This window comes from Gadus morhua, chromosome 2, assembly GCF_902167405.1.
Source record: "Gadus morhua chromosome 2, gadMor3.0, whole genome shotgun sequence".
Taxonomy (NCBI): Eukaryota; Metazoa; Chordata; class Actinopteri; order Gadiformes; family Gadidae; genus Gadus; species Gadus morhua.
Window position 1 is genome coordinate 6,001,357 of NC_044049.1, and position 18,709 is coordinate 6,020,065.

General features: G+C 43.4%; 2 protein-coding genes and 1 pseudogene across 2 annotated transcripts; 1 reads left to right on the plus strand and 2 right to left on the minus strand.

Annotated features, from left to right (window-relative positions):
• The first annotated feature begins 3,371 nt into the window (after positions 1 to 3,371).
• On the plus strand, positions 3,372 to 5,411 carry LOC115532835 (heat shock 70 kDa protein 1-like; annotated as a pseudogene).
• Positions 5,412 to 7,761: 2,350 nt separating this feature from the next.
• Positions 7,762 to 9,582, minus strand: LOC115535996 (uncharacterized). Its single transcript, XM_030347655.1, has one exon. It carries the CDS (start codon positions 9,538 to 9,540, stop codon positions 7,882 to 7,884), a length of 1,659 nt encoding a protein of 552 aa, XP_030203515.1. The 5' UTR covers positions 9,541 to 9,582; the 3' UTR covers positions 7,762 to 7,881.
• A 1,475-nt stretch (positions 9,583 to 11,057) lies between these two features.
• Positions 11,058 to 13,664, minus strand: LOC115532841 (GTPase IMAP family member 4-like). The gene is given in 4 exon segments (XM_030342815.1): positions 11,058 to 11,061; positions 11,855 to 12,300; positions 12,302 to 12,630; positions 13,234 to 13,664. Coding segments are annotated over 4 exon segments (789 nt in total). The 5' UTR covers positions 13,244 to 13,664.
• Between the last annotated feature and the right edge of the window lie 5,045 nt (positions 13,665 to 18,709).

An 18,709-nucleotide genomic window follows, 5' to 3' on the forward strand; every position in this document is an offset into this window, starting at 1 on the left:
GGTAAGATAAAGTTGAGCGAACATAAGGGATCTTAACCAAAAAGTTAAGAGTTTCACCAAACAACATACCAGTCTTGTTAAGTTTCGGTTACAGTATGTCATGGACATGCTTACTTTCGTTTTTAAACCTACGTATTGAAAATGTTTTGTGCATACGTGTGCGTGCGTGTTATTAGACATTACGTTCCAGGAAAAGTATATGACGCCTCCCTCCTCGACACCTCGTCACACAAACACTAGGCTAAATACTTTTTCGGCTTTGGGTGACTTATCTAACACAATGGTCAGTTATTATTATAAAATATAAAAGGTATGAAGGAATAAACTGATTAATGCCTTTTATTGTCACTATACACAGTAGGTTACAATGAGATTGAAAGCATCTCCTTCCCGGTGCATTCACATATATTTATATGCACGTATTTCCTCAACTTCAGAAATGTTCAGTTTATGAAGTTGTTTAAAAAAAATATTTGAGGGCATTTTTATTTAGGGTATTTATAACTGCATGAATACATGAATCTTTTTTCGAATCCATTAATTAAAATAAGCATCCAAACACAGCATATATGCGTGAAAGTCTGTAATGTAGGCTACATCTTGGATTCATGTTCTGATTTTATTCTCAAGTTATTATTATTCAAGTTAAAATCGTGTTGACAGTGAGTAAGATAAAGTTGAGCAAAATGAAGGGATCTTAACCACGTAAGTTATGTGAATTTTTTTTTTTATATATATATCTGGTTCCAATAAATCTTGATAAGGTGTGTCCGTTTTTTCATCTTTTTAAAATGTTCATGTCCAAAACAATGAAAAATGTAAGTGTTAGTGAGCGTCTGAAGAGAAATTCACCTTACCTGACTGAATAATGAGCGTAACTTTCTCAATATCTATTTTCCAGTCGTCTGTTATCTGTTGTTCAGGTGGACTCCACCCGAAGGGCCACGCAGTTTCTGTTGAAGTAAAAATCGAATAATTCACAAAGTTTCTACATTCAGATTATTAAATTGAGAGAAGAGCATCGTAGGCCTACTACCAAAATAACAAAGTTAATCTGTAATCTTCAAAAGGTACCATTTCACTCACTCAACAACAATCTCGTTAAATTTTGGTTCAGTATTGTTGCAATGCTTTATGCCCGCACTTGTGTTTTGTATTGTGTGTGTCCTTTGATATCACTACAGAATCAACGAGAGGCAGTCTTTCCGGATGCCACTGCATATGATTGGCCCAAATTATGGAGATGCAAATCTGGGTCCCTTTATTTAATTGTTTGTAGGGAACATGTAAAAAAAAAATAGCGCTACTGCATACATTTTTGTACGTTTCTTTTTAGGCCTACCCTCTCTACACAATACAACTGCTACCATCAAACTACTGCATCGGGGCAACTTCAGGTGAACTCCAGAAAAAATCAAGAGGACCAAGCAGTTTCAGTTATGGCTAAAATCAATTTCTTCACAAAGTGATGACACTGTGAGCTATAGTAATGACAACAGTAGCGCAGGCTGCTGCACGAACACACCACACATCGGAATCTTAACATCGATCAGAAATGGACACGAGCTAGCGTATCAGTAAGCCACACACAAAAGGTGTTAATATCAGCAGGCTTTAGTAGCCTATACAGTTATGTTCCCATGTCAATGCATGATTACAATTTAATCATGCATTGACATGGGACCACATTGTTCGCTGACAACAGGGGACATTTCATAGTGGTTGGATATTTTAGCGAGCCGACAGGCTTTTTGTCAGGACGCGGAACACGCAACTCAAAATCGGGATGACATTACAGCTCATCCGAGGAATCTCTACTAACTAGACTTCACTGCACTACGCCGAGGACCGTCATCATAATGCCTAGTATAGGAACCCGGGATCCATTGTTATTTACACTTTGTTGCTGCGTTGATGCTGCGTGAAGCACTGCATTAAACACGACCAAAGCTTCTGCAGTCACCCCACTGAAATCATTCCGGTGTCACACTAAATTTGTACCGGCTGCCAAATTTGTACCGGCCATCCATACGTAATCCATTCCAAACCTGCCTGCAACAGATGATCGCGTCGTCCGTTGCCGGGCAGGTTTCAAAAAACATTTGCGCTCATGTTGCCAAAGACGAAATAACATAGTACAGTTAACGGATCGCTAGATAACACTTGTTTTTACTTTATATTTGTATTGTATTTCATTTTTTAATCAAATTTAGCTAGTAAACTGAGTGTTTAAAGCGGGTTTCAAAAAACATTCGCGCTCATGTTGCCAAAGACGAAATAACATAATACAGAAAACGGATCGCTAGATAACACTTGTTTTTACTTTATATTTGTATTGTATTTCATTGTTTAATCAAATTTAGCAAGTAAACTGAGTGTTTAAAGCAGGTCAAGGACGAAATAGCACAATACAGATAACGGATCGCTAGATAGAAGGTTTGCGAATGCTCGTGAACCTTTCACGTCATTCAACGCGATCGTCCGTTGCCAGGCAATGGACGACGCGATCATCTGTTGCCGGGCTGGTTTGGAATGGATTACGTATTGATGACACACCCGGTACAAATTTGGCAGCCGGTACAAATTTAGTGTGACGGTGTCACGTTAAAATTGTACCGGGGGCGAAAATTGTACCGGCCTACGTCATCGTTTGTTTACATCCTGACAACCTGCCAAGCAACAGACGACGCGATGCAGAAAACATGTTTCCAAACGACGAAATAACATAATACAGTGATCCTATCTATCTAGCGATCCGTTATCTGTATTGTGCTATTTCGTCCTTGACCTGCTTTAAACACTCAGTTTACTTGCTAAATTTGATTAAACAATTTAATACAATACAAATATAAAGTAAAAACAAGTGTTATCTAGCGATCCGTTTTCTGTATTATGTTATTTCGTCTTTGGCAACATGAGCGCGAATGTTTTTTGAAACCCGCTTTAAACACCCAGTTTACCAGCTAAATTTGATTAAACAATTAAATACAATACAAATATAAAGTAAAAACAAGTGTTTTTACTTTATATTTGGACGACGCGATCATCTGTTGCCAGGCAGGTTTGGAATGGATACGTATGGATGACGCGCCCGGTACAAATTTGGCAGCGGGTACAAATTTGGCATGACAGCGCCACTGGATTAAATACATAATATCATCATAATATCTATCATAAGTTCTATCAATCGCTATCTATCATAATACAGATAGCGATCCGCTATCTGTATTATGTTATTTCGTCGTTTGGAAACATGTTTTCTGCATCGCGTCGTCTGTTGCTTGGCAGGTTGTCAGGATATAAACAAACGATGACGTAGGCCGGTGCAATTTTCGCCCCCGGTACAATTTTAACGTGACAACGGCGATGTCATGCCAAATTTGTACCGGCTGCCAAATTTGTACCGGGCGCATCATCCTTACGTAATCCATTCCAAACCTGCCTGGCAACAGATGATGGCGCCGTCCGTTGCCTGGCAACGGACGATCGCGTCGAACGATGTGAAAGGTTCACGGACATTCGTGAACCTTCTATCTAGCGATCCGTTATCTGTATTGTGCTATTTCGTCCTTGACCTGCTTTAAACACTCAGTTTACTTGCTAAATTTGATTAAACAATTAAATACAATACAAATATAAAGTAAAAACAAGTGTTATCTAGCGATCCGTTTTCTGTATTATGTTATTTCGTCTTTGGCAACATGAGCGCGAATGTTTTTTGAAACCCGCTTTAAACACTCAGTTTACTAGCTAAATTTGATTAAACAATTAAATACAATACAAATATAAAGAAAAAACAAGTGTTTTTACTTTATATTTGGACGACGCGATCATCTGTTGCCAGGCAGGTTTGGAATGGATACGTATGGATGACGCGCCCGGTACAAATTTGGCAGCCGGTACAAATTTGGCATGATAGCGCCACTGGATTAAATACATGATTAAAAAATATCTAAACAACAGCCAATAGCTTTTATATAAGCATTCCTTCAATTTGTTTGTACTAAGTAAACGAGGACGGTTTTGTATAAAAAAGAATAGGGTTAGGGTTATCAGAAATGTTGGCAGTCCACTGATATTTTGCAGAATCTCACTCCAGCCAAAGTAAGTCCCAAAGTTGGCAACCCTGCATGCGTCGAAATATACCTAGTTAATATTTAAAATAGATATAAAATCTATACTCCCTATAGATTATAAAATCCCTTTTTTAGTTTAAAGTTGTTTTATCTCCACTTTGCCGTGCTGGAACACCCCCTCCTGCGTGGGGGTGTTCCAGCACGGCAAAGTGGAGATAATCGCCAACGACCAGGGCAGAGAGAGAGACTCATCGGAGACGCGGCCAAGAACCAGGTGGCCATGAACCCCACCAACACCGTGTTGGACGCCAAACGCCTGATTGGCCAAAAGTTTGACGATGCGGTGGTGCAGGCGGACATGAAGCATTGGCCATTCACGGTGAAGGGGAAGCCCAAAACAGGGAAACCCAAAACCCAGGTGGAGCACAAGGGGGAGAACAAGTCCTTCTACCCTGAGGAGGTGTCCTCCATGGTCCTGGTGAAGATGAAGGAGATCGCCGAAGCCTACCTGGGCCAGAAGGTGTCGAACGCCGTCATCACGGTTCCAGCTTACTTCAACGACTCCCAGCGTCAGGCCACCAAGGACGCAGGAGTGATCGCCGGCCTCAACGTCCTGAGGATCATCAACGAGCCCACGGCGGCTGCCATTGCCTACGGTCTGGACAAAGGCAAGAGCAGCGAGCGCAACGTCCTGATCTTTGACCTGGGCGGGGGCACCTTCGACGTCTCCATCCTGACCATCGAAGACGGCATCTTTGAGGTGAAGTCCACGGCCGGAGACACTCATCTGGGTTGAGAGGACTTTGACAACCGCTTGGTCGACCACTTTGTGGAGGAGTTCAAGCGGAAGTTCAAGAAGGACATCAGCCAGAACAAGAGGGCTTTGAGGAGGCTTCGCATGGCTTGTGAGCGAGCCAAGAGAACCCTGTCGTCCAGCTCCCAGGCCAGCATCGAGATCGATTCTCTGCACGAGGGCACCGACTTCTACACCTCCGTCACCAGGGCACGCTTCGAGGAGTTGTGCTCAGACCTCTTCAGGGGAACCCTGGAACCCGTGGAGAAAGCCCTGAGGGACGCCAAGATGGACAAGAGCCAGGTCCACGACATCGTTCTGGTGGGAGGCTCCACACGAATCCCCAAGATCCAGAAACTCCTGCAGGACTTATTCAACGGCAGTGAGCTCAACAAGAGCATCAACCCAGACGAGGCTGTGGCTTACGGCGCCGCGGTGCAGGCCGCCATTCGCAGCGGCGACACGTCGGCGAACCTCCAGGACCTGCTGCTACTGACGTGGTGCCCCGTTCCCTGGGCAACGAGACGGCCGGAAGGGCCTGAGGTGAGCTTGTGACAACGCCTAGCTCTTGGACAAGCCAATCGTTAATTGTGAATGCCAGAGTGGAGATTTGTTATTTTTGAGTTTTGATTATTGAAGCTTTCCTAATCTGAAAGCAAGTGCCCAGAAAATGTCCATTCATTAATTAATCAATTGCTTCCCCTTTTTTGACTTTTGTTTGGCTACCTGAATTTTAATAAATGTCAGGTGGTGCTACGTATTTGTATTATATGTTATTTTCAGATTTTGTAAATGGTACATTTGTTGAATTAATTTGTTCTTGCACTTGACTTGAGGGGATGTATGTTCATTTACAATGTTCTGTGAAGTTTTGTTTCAACATTTAATATATGAATTTCAAATAGATGTATAGTATAGGTATCATGAGTATGAAGTTGCACTTGCATCCAGTGGGAAAATGTGTCCTCTGTATTTACCCGAACTATGTAGGAGCAGTTCATACCGGGAGAATGACATAGAAGCATCTTTAATATCAATGCCGCACTATAAAGTGTCCTTGTTTCATCATGGATACAGCTGTTGTAGTTGGCGTGTTTTCTTTGCCTACAGAAAAAGTGAATATTTTTCTGCCGAGGTCTGGGGTACCGAGCATGAGGGCCAGGATGTCAGTGGAGGAGGAGCTGTGGTGGGGGGTGGGTTTGTTGATGATTACCAGGTTCGTTTCGGTGAGGATGTTGTTGAGTACACTGCCAGAGTGCTTGGTGCTGTTCTTGATGTGATGAGGGGGCGGTTCCAGGGGTGTGGTGTTCTACTCATTCCAGGACTGTTTTCAGACTGACGATCTCGCTCTCTCGGGATGGTCAGGTGATGTGGTGAACCTGTTCTACTGGTTTGTCATCCTTTCTCTTTTATGCTCTCTCACGAACACACACACACACACACACACACACACACGCACACACACACACACACACACACACACACACACACACACACACACACACACACACACACACACACACACACACACACACACACACACACACACACACACACACACACACAACCTACACACCTTAACAGGCATAAGTTCATTGTTTGTTCTATCAACTTCAGCAATGAAAAAATGGTGGGCATTGTTACAAAAACATAACCACAGTTTGAGCAATCAGAGAGGGGCTCGTAACTAAGAAAGATCTCTCCCCCCTCCCCTTGTGATTAAATGTGCTTTATAAATACATTTGATTTGATTAGCATTTTACAGACCCATACTATGTATGGGGCCTTTAGTACGGTCCACCACCGTTGTTTTTTTCCCCAAAAGAAGCAACAATCATAATTATGTTGATTTACCTTTGAGCATTTTCTATTATAGCCTAATGTGTAAAATGCTATTTAGAATTCACCAACACCATTTATATATTGTGGCGAGCAGCACGGGTCAGACGAGACAGGAGCCCAGGTTCAACCAATTATGTAGTTCCGTGCCCCATACACCGCACGACTACGGACTGCCTTTATTGACGACCAACGAACATAACAGAAACACGACACACCTGACCAACGCACGCACTATCTGGAACCTTTTCACCCTTGATTTACCGAGAGTTGCTTATTTGCTTATAAAATATTTGCATGTGATCCTCACATAATTCTAACCACACACGTATCCCAACATTGATATGTATTTGCAATGCAAATATCCACGGTTAAGGTTATTTTACACAGTGGCAAAATTCGACAAATACTGTTCTTGCGGTCTCATGAAAGGCCTCTCCATCCCAAAGTCCTGGGCCAGATTTTTGTCCCAGTACATCCCTGGTCCCTTAAGTCAACTAAACGTTTAAACCTAGAGGATCCATGAGTTCTCCAATAATAGTTAGTTTAACCGACTTTAAAATGGATAACCATTTGTTTTATTGAGCCCCCGAGCGCTGCCTTTGCGTCTTTATTGGACTCATCTATACTGGTTGACCATGGGCACATACGAACCAGTAAACCTTTAGGATCCGTGAGTTAGGGTTACACGCATTGTACCACACACCAGAAAAATAATTTAAATCGACGACCACACACATCAGGTTGGAATAGTTTAAGAAGGAAATCTAAACAAAGTAGGACATCGGTAATGGACACTAGGTAGTTTCACTAAACCACACACCAGCATTGTTAAGTTTCAGTTTCAGTATGAATGTCATGGACATCCGCAGATTTGTTTTTAATAGTTGTTGTAACCTAATTTTCCTGAGCGGAAAATGTATGTGTTTCTGTGCGTGTCCATGTGACCAGTTATAATAAGACATTATTTTCTAATAATCTTTATCATTATGTATCATTAGAAAATAGTTTTTACAACTTTTAAATCAACCACGAAATGAAGAATTTTGCAAGTAAAGATGAAACATATTTATTAGATAGCTCACATTCTGTTAAGGCACATCTATGGGAAATGTTTTCTTCTACAGTTGTTTTTGTTTCTTAAAATTAACAAAACTATAAGGGAAGCCTCTTTTACTTGTTCCAGTGGATTTCATACGTCCTGCGCTCTGTGTAGCTAGCTTCCCTGGTCCCTTCGCCGCTACAGACCTTTTCTTTGAACGCCTTTACCACAAGACCTCCAGCCAGCACCAGTCCCACCGCCGCCTGGCCCACCTCTGCTACTGCAGCCAGGACGCGGGCCCCCGCTCCTCCCCAGGAGGCAGACACCAAGCTGGGGCCTGAAGCAGCACACACCGCCCGGCTGGTCCCGGCTCTAACTACGGCCCCTGCAGCGGCAGCATGGGCTCCAGGCAGGGCCGTGGCCCCTAGGGCGGCCCCAGCTCCCAGGACGCCCCCCACCCCTGCAGCCACCCCCACAGCTGATACCCCCAGGAGGCCCACCTGGCCCAGGGCTAACTGAACTCCTTCCCCAGGACTGGCAGCTTCTAGCCCAGCTGCAGCGGCCACGGAGCCCCCCACAAGCCCTCCGATAGCGGCCCCCGCGGCCGTCTGTCCCGAGGCCGTTGCTACAACAGCGCCGATAGCCTCCACCCACCCTACCGTCGCCCCAGCCAGATGAGCTACACCCAAACCTGCTGCGCTCCCCACCACGGCTGCCCCCGCTGCTGCTGCTAGTGGGACAGCCGCACCACACAGAGCCCCTACCACCAGGCCAGTGACCACCGCCGCCACCACCACCTTCACTCTCCGCAGCACGCTGGGAGAAAGGGGCACCTGGCTCCGCCACCCCCTACCGGGGGCAGAGGGAGCACGTGGCCTCGGCCGGCCACCGCCCCTCCTTCTACGTCTCCACCCATCTCTCCATCGCTCTCCTCTTTCCCTGAGGAAGCTGAGAGCACCTCCTCTTCTCTCCGCCGTCTCGGTCTGTGTCCAAAACACCTCGTCCCCGTCATCAGCCCCCCCATCCCGCTCTAGGACACGCCTCCTCCATTCAGACATCTTCATTTCCTCTTCCTCGCCCTCTGCTTGGCCCCGCCCCCTCATTATCCTGGCCTGCTCCTCTCTGATTGCTATCTCTGCCTCCCGGTACATGGCGTTGGTGTAACACCCTCCACCGTTGTCCTCCACAACCTGCTCAACCTTTCCTAGTAGCTCGTGAACTTGCTGCACATCGTTGGGCGCCTGGTTGTTGAGAACGTGGTACCTGCCTCCACACCTGTCAACCAAAGCCTTGAGGCTCACAGGTGCGCTGGCCAGGTACTGCTCCATCGGCTCCTCCAGGTCATCTCCCCTGGTGAACAGCACCACCGTGTGGTTGCAGACCGCCACTTCTCCAAATACAGCAGCCATCATAGTGACGGCCATGTTCTCCTCCTCTGTGAAGCGTCCCACCTGGACCACCAAGAGGAAGGCGTGTGGGCCGGGGGCCGTCAGGGCCACGCATCGACTGATCTCTGTGATGATCTGCTCCTGGGTCAGGTGTGTGTCTCCAAAACCTGGCATGTCCAACACCACCACCCTCTTCCTCCTCCTGCTCGTCCTCCTACCCGCCTCCTCCTCCACAGGGTAGTCAGAGGTCCCCAGCTGGCAGACCTTGGTAACAGAGCCGGCGCTACACCTGGACAGGAAGTGACTCCGGCCCAGGATGGTGTTCCCTGAGGCGCTCTTCCCAGATCCCGTCCTTCCAATCAGGATCAGTCTCAGCTCTTCTTCTGGATCATTCTCCACCATGTCTGTTGGCCACGGCCCCTCTGCTCATGCTGGGTGGAACATTACTCAAGCTGTCCATTAAAGGTGCTTTATATACATTTGGAAGAATTTCTCATTACAGGATAATTACTTTGCATAATAATGACTTTCCTCTGAGTTATTTTCTTTCCGTAAGCCAACAAGAAGGATATATATTATTCTTGAACTAGTTGACATGGATACAATCAAGTCTCACCCATAAGGTGATACAGATTGCAAAGTGGAGGGATTGGAGACAGTCTTCAGCCCCAGCTACACATGCAGCCAAGTGTGTGTAATGAATACACATCAGGGTGATGACCCTGTGTGTGTGAGGGGGCGGATGATGGGGCCAATCAGAAAGTAACTTTCTGTTGGAGTGAGAAGGAAAATATCATCAAATGTTAACATTTGATCAAAGCGTTACAGCAGTAGTAGTGGCATTTCAAAGGTGTAATGTAAATTGAGAACTTAGCATGTCGGATCCCTTCCCAGCAGATGTAGCGCTAATCCACCTGTCATCCTTGAACAAAGAGATTTACCCTACATCTTAATTGGTGCAGTCCTACTTTTACAAGATTACGTTTTATTTTATGTATTTTATTTTATTTTTCTTATCCTTATCATATCCATATTTATTCAATTATCTTTTCCTGTGTGAAAATAATAATAATAATAATCACTTAGTTAATAATAACACCTTCTTTAGTCTGTTGTCCGATTATTAACGTATCAACATTTCTCTTTTAATTGTATAACCTCCTCATGAACTTCGATGTTCATCATCATGAATGATAACTGTAATTATAAGTCGCCAAGGACATATGTGGCCTGTTGGTATGAATGTGTGAATTTATGTATCAATACTAGCCATTACGGTAATAGCGTCTTAGAACTGGTTTAATTCATTCAATAAAGACAAATACTGTTACAAGCAATTGTACAGACTTTGTGATGTGTACTTCATAAATAAAAGCCCAAATAATTGACAAATGTAAGCTTAAGCCAATATTTTTTTTTTTTTTTTTTTAACAATTCCCTGTTTTCCACACACTTATTTCACTTCAGGGTAATAGTACACACCCCATAGTGTGACCCAGTAAGTTACAAGACATTCTGATATGTAGTTTCAAATTAAAAGCCCGCCAAAAATTCTAATATGAGACATATTAAACATAATTTTGGATTAAATTGAAAGGAAACGCCCTGTTATCAGAGACTCATTCAACATCAGGGTTATAGTACACAACCACATACTGTGACCCATTCCGTTTCAAGTCATTCTGATTCATAGTTTCATATTAAAACCCCTCGAAATACTCAAAGATGAGACATATTACAGATGATTTGGGATTCAATTTTGAAGGAAAAGCCCTGTTATCAGAGACTAATTGTACTTCAGGATAACAGTACACCACCCCATAGTGTGACCCAGTAAGTTACAGGACATTCTGATGTGCAGTCTCAAATTAAAAGTCCACCAAAAATTCAAATGAGACATATTACACATGATTTGGGATTCAACTTAAAAGGAAAAGCCCTGTTATCAGAGACTAATTCCACTTCAGGGTTATAGTACACAACCCAATAGCGTGACCCATTCCGTTTCAAGTCATTGTGATTCATAGTTTCATATTAAATGCCCCACCACCATACAGTCATACAGACTGTCATATGGTCATACAGTAGGACCTAGTCATTGTTGCTTTCTATATTTAAAATTAAATTCACCCGTTTTTCTATTCCCGGATCATTTTATGGTTTTAGCATTAATAACTGCTGGAACTCATACAGCTCCTAAAGCCAAAGCTGCAGCCCCCCCCCCCCTGCAGCACCATCACCCCTTTTAGGACCACCCCCTGCAATAGCCCCCCATGCAGCAGCAGCCAGGCCTGCAGCAGCAGCCGCCACGCCTGCAGCAGTAGCACTCCCTGCAGCAGCAGTCCCCCCAGCTATAGCTGTAACCCCACCCCCTACAAATGCCACCCCCACAACCGCAGCCCCCACGCTGCCCACCGCCAGGCCAGTGAGCATCGACGCCACCACATTTCCCACTCTCTGCATCAGGCTGGGGGAGAGCGGCACCCCACTGCTGGAGGATTTGGCTGATGCCCTCTCCCTCCTAGCCCTATCCTCCCTCCTTACCCGGTACTCCTCCCTCCTAACCCTATCCTCCTCCTCCCTCCTTACCCTATCCTTCACCTCCATCCTTACCCTATCCTTCTCCTCCCTCCTAACCCTATCCTCCTCCTCCCTCCTTACCCTATCCTTCTCCTCCATCCTTACCCTATCCTCCTCCTCCCTCCTCACCCGTTCCTCCTCCTCCCCCCTAACCCTCTCCTCCTCCTCCATCCTTACCCTTTCCTCCTCCTCCCTCCTTAACCTGTCCTTCTCCTCCTTGATTGCTGCCTCTACCTCCCGGTACATGGCGTTGGTGTAACACCCTCCACCGTTGTCCTCCACAACCTGCTCCACCTTTCCCAGCAGCTCGTGAACTTGCTGCACATCGCTGGGCGCCTCGTTGTTAAGAACGTGGTACCTGCCTCCACACCTTTCAAGCAAAGCCTTGAGCCTATCAGGTGCGCTGGCCAGGTACTGCTCTATCGGCTCCTCCAGGTCATCTCCTCTGGTGAACAGCACCACCGTGTGGTTGCAGACCGCCGCTTCACCAAATACAGCAGCCATCATAGTGACGGCCATGTTCTCCTCCTCTGTGTAGCGTCCCACCTGGACCACCAAGAGGAAGGCGTGGGGGCCGGGGGCCGGGGGCCGTCAGGGCCACGCATCGACTGATCTCTGTGATGATCTGCTCCTGGGTCAGGTGTGTGTCTCCAAAACCTGGTAAGTCCAACACCACCACCCTCCTCCTCCTGCTCCTCCTCCCCGCCTCCTCCTCCACAGGGTAGTCAGAGGTCCCCAGCTGGCAGACCTTGGTAACAGAGCCGGCGCTACACCTGGACAGGAAGTGTTTTCCGCCCAGGATGGTGTTCCCTGAGGCGCTCTTCCCAGATCCCGTCTTTCCAATCAGGATCAGTCTCAGCTCTTCTTCTGGATCATTCTCTCCCATGTCTGTTGGATACGGCCCCTTTGCGCCTGTGGTTGGAACATTACACAGACTTTCCATGAAATATACCACTGCACAAAGCAACAATGCACTGATAAAAAAATAATACAAAAAGGTTGTTTATGAGATTACCTCAGAAGAACAAATATTAAATTGTAATCTCTGGTTATCTAAAACAATGCTTCATAATTATGTAAACTGTATTTTCCTTTTCATAGGAACTTCAGAAATGTGATTGAATGATTAAATAGGTTTAGAGTACTGTGTGGTGCAAATGGAAATAAATGGCACAGATATATAGCCTAGTTGGGAGGCAGTTATTGATTGTTGAAAATATATGGTATAAGTACAATCATTTATGGTAATAATAAGTTTACAAACACATTAACACGTTTACAAAATGCATTGTTTGACATAATGGAACATATTCACAGACAGAATGTGAGCGGTACAGTGTCGTAAGCCTCTATTTTTGATTCGTATCATGAATTTGTTCCGGTACCACCGAATGTCCGTGCTGCTGGTGGATAGAAATAGCCCCCTACCTATGGAACCTTTTCTAAATCACGTCACGTCAGAAAACAATTAAAATGTACTTAGTAAAAGAGCTCCTCGAGATAAATCCATCTTACCTGACTCCATATTGGGTATTTCTTTCTCAATATTTATTTTTCCTATCGTATTTTATTTGTTGTTCAGGTCGACTCCAAATAAATCAGGAAGCAAACGCATCTTCTGTTGAAGTTCAAAACTGTTTCTTCGCGAAGCGTTGACAGTGAAATAAATGGCCTACTGCAGGAAGATTCTCATTAGTTAGGAATAGTTAAAAAATAAATCTAAAACAACGTAGGCCATGTGTAATGATGACACAAGGTCGCGTTTAACTAAACTACATAGCCTACCAAACTTGTAAGTTTCAGTTTCCCTATTACTACGGAAGCGTAATGTGCGGAAGTATAATGCATTCACATAGGAAAAAATATTGCGCATGTTTCTTCCGAATTATACATAATTATCTCACAATACTAAGAAAAATTGTATTGTGGTAAAATTATGCTTTGTTTTTCTTAATTAACGAATTGATTATCTCAGAATAGGCTACTGAGAAAAGTTTTCATATAGGCCTATATATATATATATATATATATATATATATATATATATATATATATATAAACTGTTCTTGTTTTTCTAAAATGATGAGATTCATTCAACCGATAGAGCTCGATTATATCGAAGCAAACATGTCCCGCCTGTTTAATCCAGATTTATTTTGGTTTATGTTTGAGACGTTGGCATACTTGTGTCCTTGAGTAGGAATATTGTTCATAGTTTGTCCACTTTGTGCACCGCAGGACTTTGGTGTTGGCGTTTCTCAAAAATGTATTGAACCGATATGGCATCGCTTCATGGATACAAGATGATGCATCTGAAATGCAATCATATGTGCACTGGAAAAAGGGTTTTAAGCCTTACTTCATCTGATTATTATTTTGTAATTCAATTCAAATAAACATTTTTTGTTTTATTTTTAAAATAACTTTTTTTTATTTCAAAATACTGTGAAATATAGATATTTTTAATTAGGAGCTCAATTAAGAAATATCCATTTTGACAAATGTAAAATTTTAAGGTTGTGTATTCAACTGATTAATAATTTTGTCATTCAATCCAACAATTTTTTTTTGTTTTCTTCCTAAAACACTGTTATATTTGATTAGGAGCTCAATTTAGAAATATTTTTCCAGACTCAGCTCAGTCCTGGTGGTAAAAAGCAAACTCAGGAACCGGATGTCCTTGCAGACCTTAAACTCCATCCTATACATCCGATATGGATTAAAGCAGAGTGGATTAAAGCTGTCAGGTGATGCTTGCTTGGAGCACCAGCTGCCTGATCATGTTTTGAAGCTTTTTGGAACATCAGCTGCTTATTCATTCAAGGTAGCACCTACAGCTGAACCTGCAGTAAAGAGCCTTGACCAGAGTGACGATGACTCACTGGTTCTGTGAGCTAGGACAGTCTGTCTGTGTCTGGAGGGAGGTCTGGAGTAGGCCTAACTCTGCCATTTACATTGTTAATATAAATACTGTGTGGCGGCAGTAGCTCAGGTGGTAGAGCGGGTTGCCTGGTAACCTGAAGGTTGTTGGTTCGATCCCCTGCTTCATCAAGCGGAGTATCGAGGTGTCTTTGACACTGCTGCTGCTGGAACAGAGACTTCCAACTCTCCAGCAGAAGCGCCCCAAGGCCATGAAGCGTCGAGAGCCGAGCGGGAAAAAATGATGATGATGTATACAAAAATATGTTATGTTTAAAGATGTTCATGTTTAAATGAGAAACAATTGTTTGATTAAATTGTAATCTTTTTGATTGGATAAAACAAATTATTTCTGATAGATATTTCTTAAATGAGAAACAATTGTTGGAGTGAATCAATATTTTTTTGTTTAGGATTTAACATACGATTTAAATGTATTAACTTCATTCAAAGAATAGAATTATACTTGGTGCCAAGTTGTATTATTTTGTTTTTATGAACATAGGAAATATTGTTTGAGGCAAGCTATATATTTGTCATTGGCTCAAGTTATGTAATATAGATGTGAACCATTACCCTTGTTTTTTTTAATTGGTTCAACAGAAGGCTTTTTCCAGTGCACTGGAAAAAGGGTTTTATGCCGCACTTCATCTGATTATTATTTTGTAATTCAATTCAAATAAACATTTTTTGTTTTATTTTTAAAATAACTTTTTTTTATTTCAAAATACTGTGAAATATAGATATTTTTAGTTAGGAGTTCAATTAAGAAATATCTATTTTGACAAATGTAAAATGTCAAGGTTACGTACAAGCCTGCGCATGCGCATTAAATACAAAGACGCTTACGACTACTGGACCAAACCGCAGTGTTGCCAACTTAGCGATTTTGTCGCTATATTTAGCTACTTTTCAGACCCCTTTGGCGACTTTTTTTCAAAACAGCGACAAGCGACAAATCTAGCTTCTTTTTCAGCTGCTATTGGTGACTTTTGGCGACTTTTTGAGGTGAAAGCACTACCCTTGACCAGAGTGACGATGACTCACTGGCGGCAGTAGCTCAGGTGGTAGAGCGGGTTGGCTGGTAATCTGAAGGTTGTTGGTTCAATCCCTGGCTTCACCAAGCAGTGTATCGAGGTGTCTTTGGCAAAGCACCTAACCCTGACTGATGTCGCGATGTGATGTCGAATCCAGACAGAAGCGCCTCAAGGCCATGAAGCGGCGAGAGCCGAGCGGGAAAAAATGATGATGATGATGTATACAATAATGAGAAACAATTGTTTGATTAAATTGTAATCTTTTTGATTGGATAAACCAAATTATTTCTGATAGATATTTCTTAAATGAGAACCAATTGTTGGAGTGAATCAATATTTTTTTGTTTAGGATTTAACATACGATTTAAATGTATTAACTTCATTCAAAGAATAGAATTATACTTGGTGCCAAGTTGTATTATTTTGTTTTTATGAACATAGGAAATATTGTTTGAGGCAAGCTATATATTTGTCATTGGCTCAAGTTATGTAATATAGATGTGAACCATTACCCATGTTTTTTTTACTTGGTTCAACAGAAGACTTTTTCCAGTGTACCAAGCAAATTAACCAGAACAAACACACACATGGTAGTAGGCCTATTCACAGGCTCTATCAAATCTGAACTGTAATTAAATTAAATTAAATATTGCTTTCTGGAAGCAGTGTTGACCCTCAAACGACTAAATTCAAAACATTCACTCAAAGCTCAAAGCCCAACAATATAACATCTTAAATGGCTACAGCACCCGTGGCTAGGTGCAACTACCATACTAATACTACAATAATAATAATAATTAATAAACATACTATAATAGTACTACTATCGGTTGTCGCTGAGGTTCTCCCCCTTTTAAAGTGCTGGGTAGCAGCTTAATACACAGACACACAAGCACAGGTGCATTTACTCTGCATGCCGCAAACACACACAAGCATCTGTACACATGGCACACATACTACTGTGAAGTGTGGAGTTCACCATTCAGTTTGCGAATCTTGGGGCTCATCTTGTTGGAACCAAGCTCCATCAGGATCTTCTGAATAGCCTCAAAGGTGAACCTGAACCCCTTGAGATATTCCAAGTTCAGAGCATAACAGAGTCCAAAGAGCATTACCACTCCAGCTGCCACGGAAGGCAACTCAGTGAGGACTTCTACACCATCAATGATGATCCCGATCTCTTTGGGCTGTTGTAGAAGGCTTGAGTTCTCTCTGAAGACGAAGACCGCCATGGTGGTACTGTCTAGCTCTTGCTTGGCTTGATCTATCTGGGACGTCTGAGGTAAAATATAGGACAACATGTATAAGTGAACAACTGCAGTGAGTGAGACACACCTGTCTAATTACCACATCCAATGGCAGAGCGGTCAAGCTTCCCCCAGGATTAGTAAAGTTACATCTCATCATTGAGAGACAGAACAGATCTGGACATACCGTGTATTCTTTTATCAGGTCCTCAACACATTCTCCCAGGTAGATGATAAGAGATTTGAGGACACACTCCCTTCTGACATCAGCATCTGCCTCCTGCAGAGACAGTGAAAAATAGTTACTATGCAATGTGGAGGATAGGCAAGCTTTTGAATTCCCATCTCTACCACAAACAGTCGGTGCTTGTACGATTGGATCCATATCACAAATTAATTTGAAGCAGAGCCATACAGGGGCCATCTACGTATGAGCCATCTATGTCAGAGACCACTGACAGTCTCTCTTAGAAGAGGGAAGACTGGATGGCTCTTTGCCTGGTCAGGCCAATCCTGCCTTTTACAGCCCTCTCTCAAGACCTGCCAGTGGTCATTGACGTGTTCTCATCCTGGATGTCTCTGCTTTCAACTAATTTGTGCTGTGGATGAATGTGGATTTGACCTGGAATCAAGGTATTGTTCCTCCAAACCCCCTGAAATGCAACTGTGTTTGCACCAGAGGAAGGGCACCTGCTGCTTATTGCAAAGCCCACACATCCTTCTGCTCGACCAACACACACACACACACACACACACACACACACACACACACACACACACACACACACACACACACACACACACACACACACACACGCGCGCGCGCGCGCACACACGCACACACACACCCTACCAACAGTTTAAAAAGACGCAGCATTTGCCAAATTATGACTATAACCATAATCACTGACATCAAAATAAAAATGGAAAAGGATACCTATCCCCATCAGACAAGGGTTAAAATGCTAACTGTTGTTGGTGGTTAATTATACACAACATCATACCTGATCAAGAAACTCCAGGATCGTGGCAGTTTTTGCTTTGGTTGCTCCTCCTTTCTTTCTGATGATCTTCAGTAGCTGCGTGGAGTACTTGTCCAGCTGGGCCATACATCTCGTCAGCAAGGGAACTGCAGCAACCCGCAAAAACTCGGCATTGATCTGTACATGAGGAAGCAGTGGACAATTGTTTTTTTTATTATAGAAGACCAACTTGGCACAAGAATTCATTATAATCCACACAACATTATTTTACCTTTAAGGCATTAGTATAGAAGAGGTTAAGAAAGGTATACCTCTTGCATCTGGAATAGAGCTGGCCATCTTTCCATGAGGTTCTCGATGGAAGGCTTCTGATCCACAACCTCTTGCCTCCTAAAGTCGAAGGTCTGGGCCATCTTCTCCCGTATGGTTTTCTCATTGTTTCTCTTCTTTACTTCAGTCAGAAGCAATGTTCTCTCTTGCTCCAGGCTTTCTGGAGTCGCAATGCTGGTCTGAGGATAGAAATTGGCCTCACCTCTTCTTGCCTTTTTGTTGTTCTTTGCTGGGAGGGGATGGAGATCTTCTCGTGACTTATGTTTGAGAGTATTCACCATGAGCTCAGATGCAAGTCCATGCGACTTCAGCTGAGTGCGATAGTTGCACATCTTACTCTTCAGTCTAATTTTCCATCCGTAGCTCTCATTGAAGGAGTCTGATTGCCTCAGGCAGGGATGCTTAATTGTCAGAGCCACTGCAACATCACCCAAGTCTGCATCAGTGGGGTATGCCTTGTAGGAGAAAATCTTCT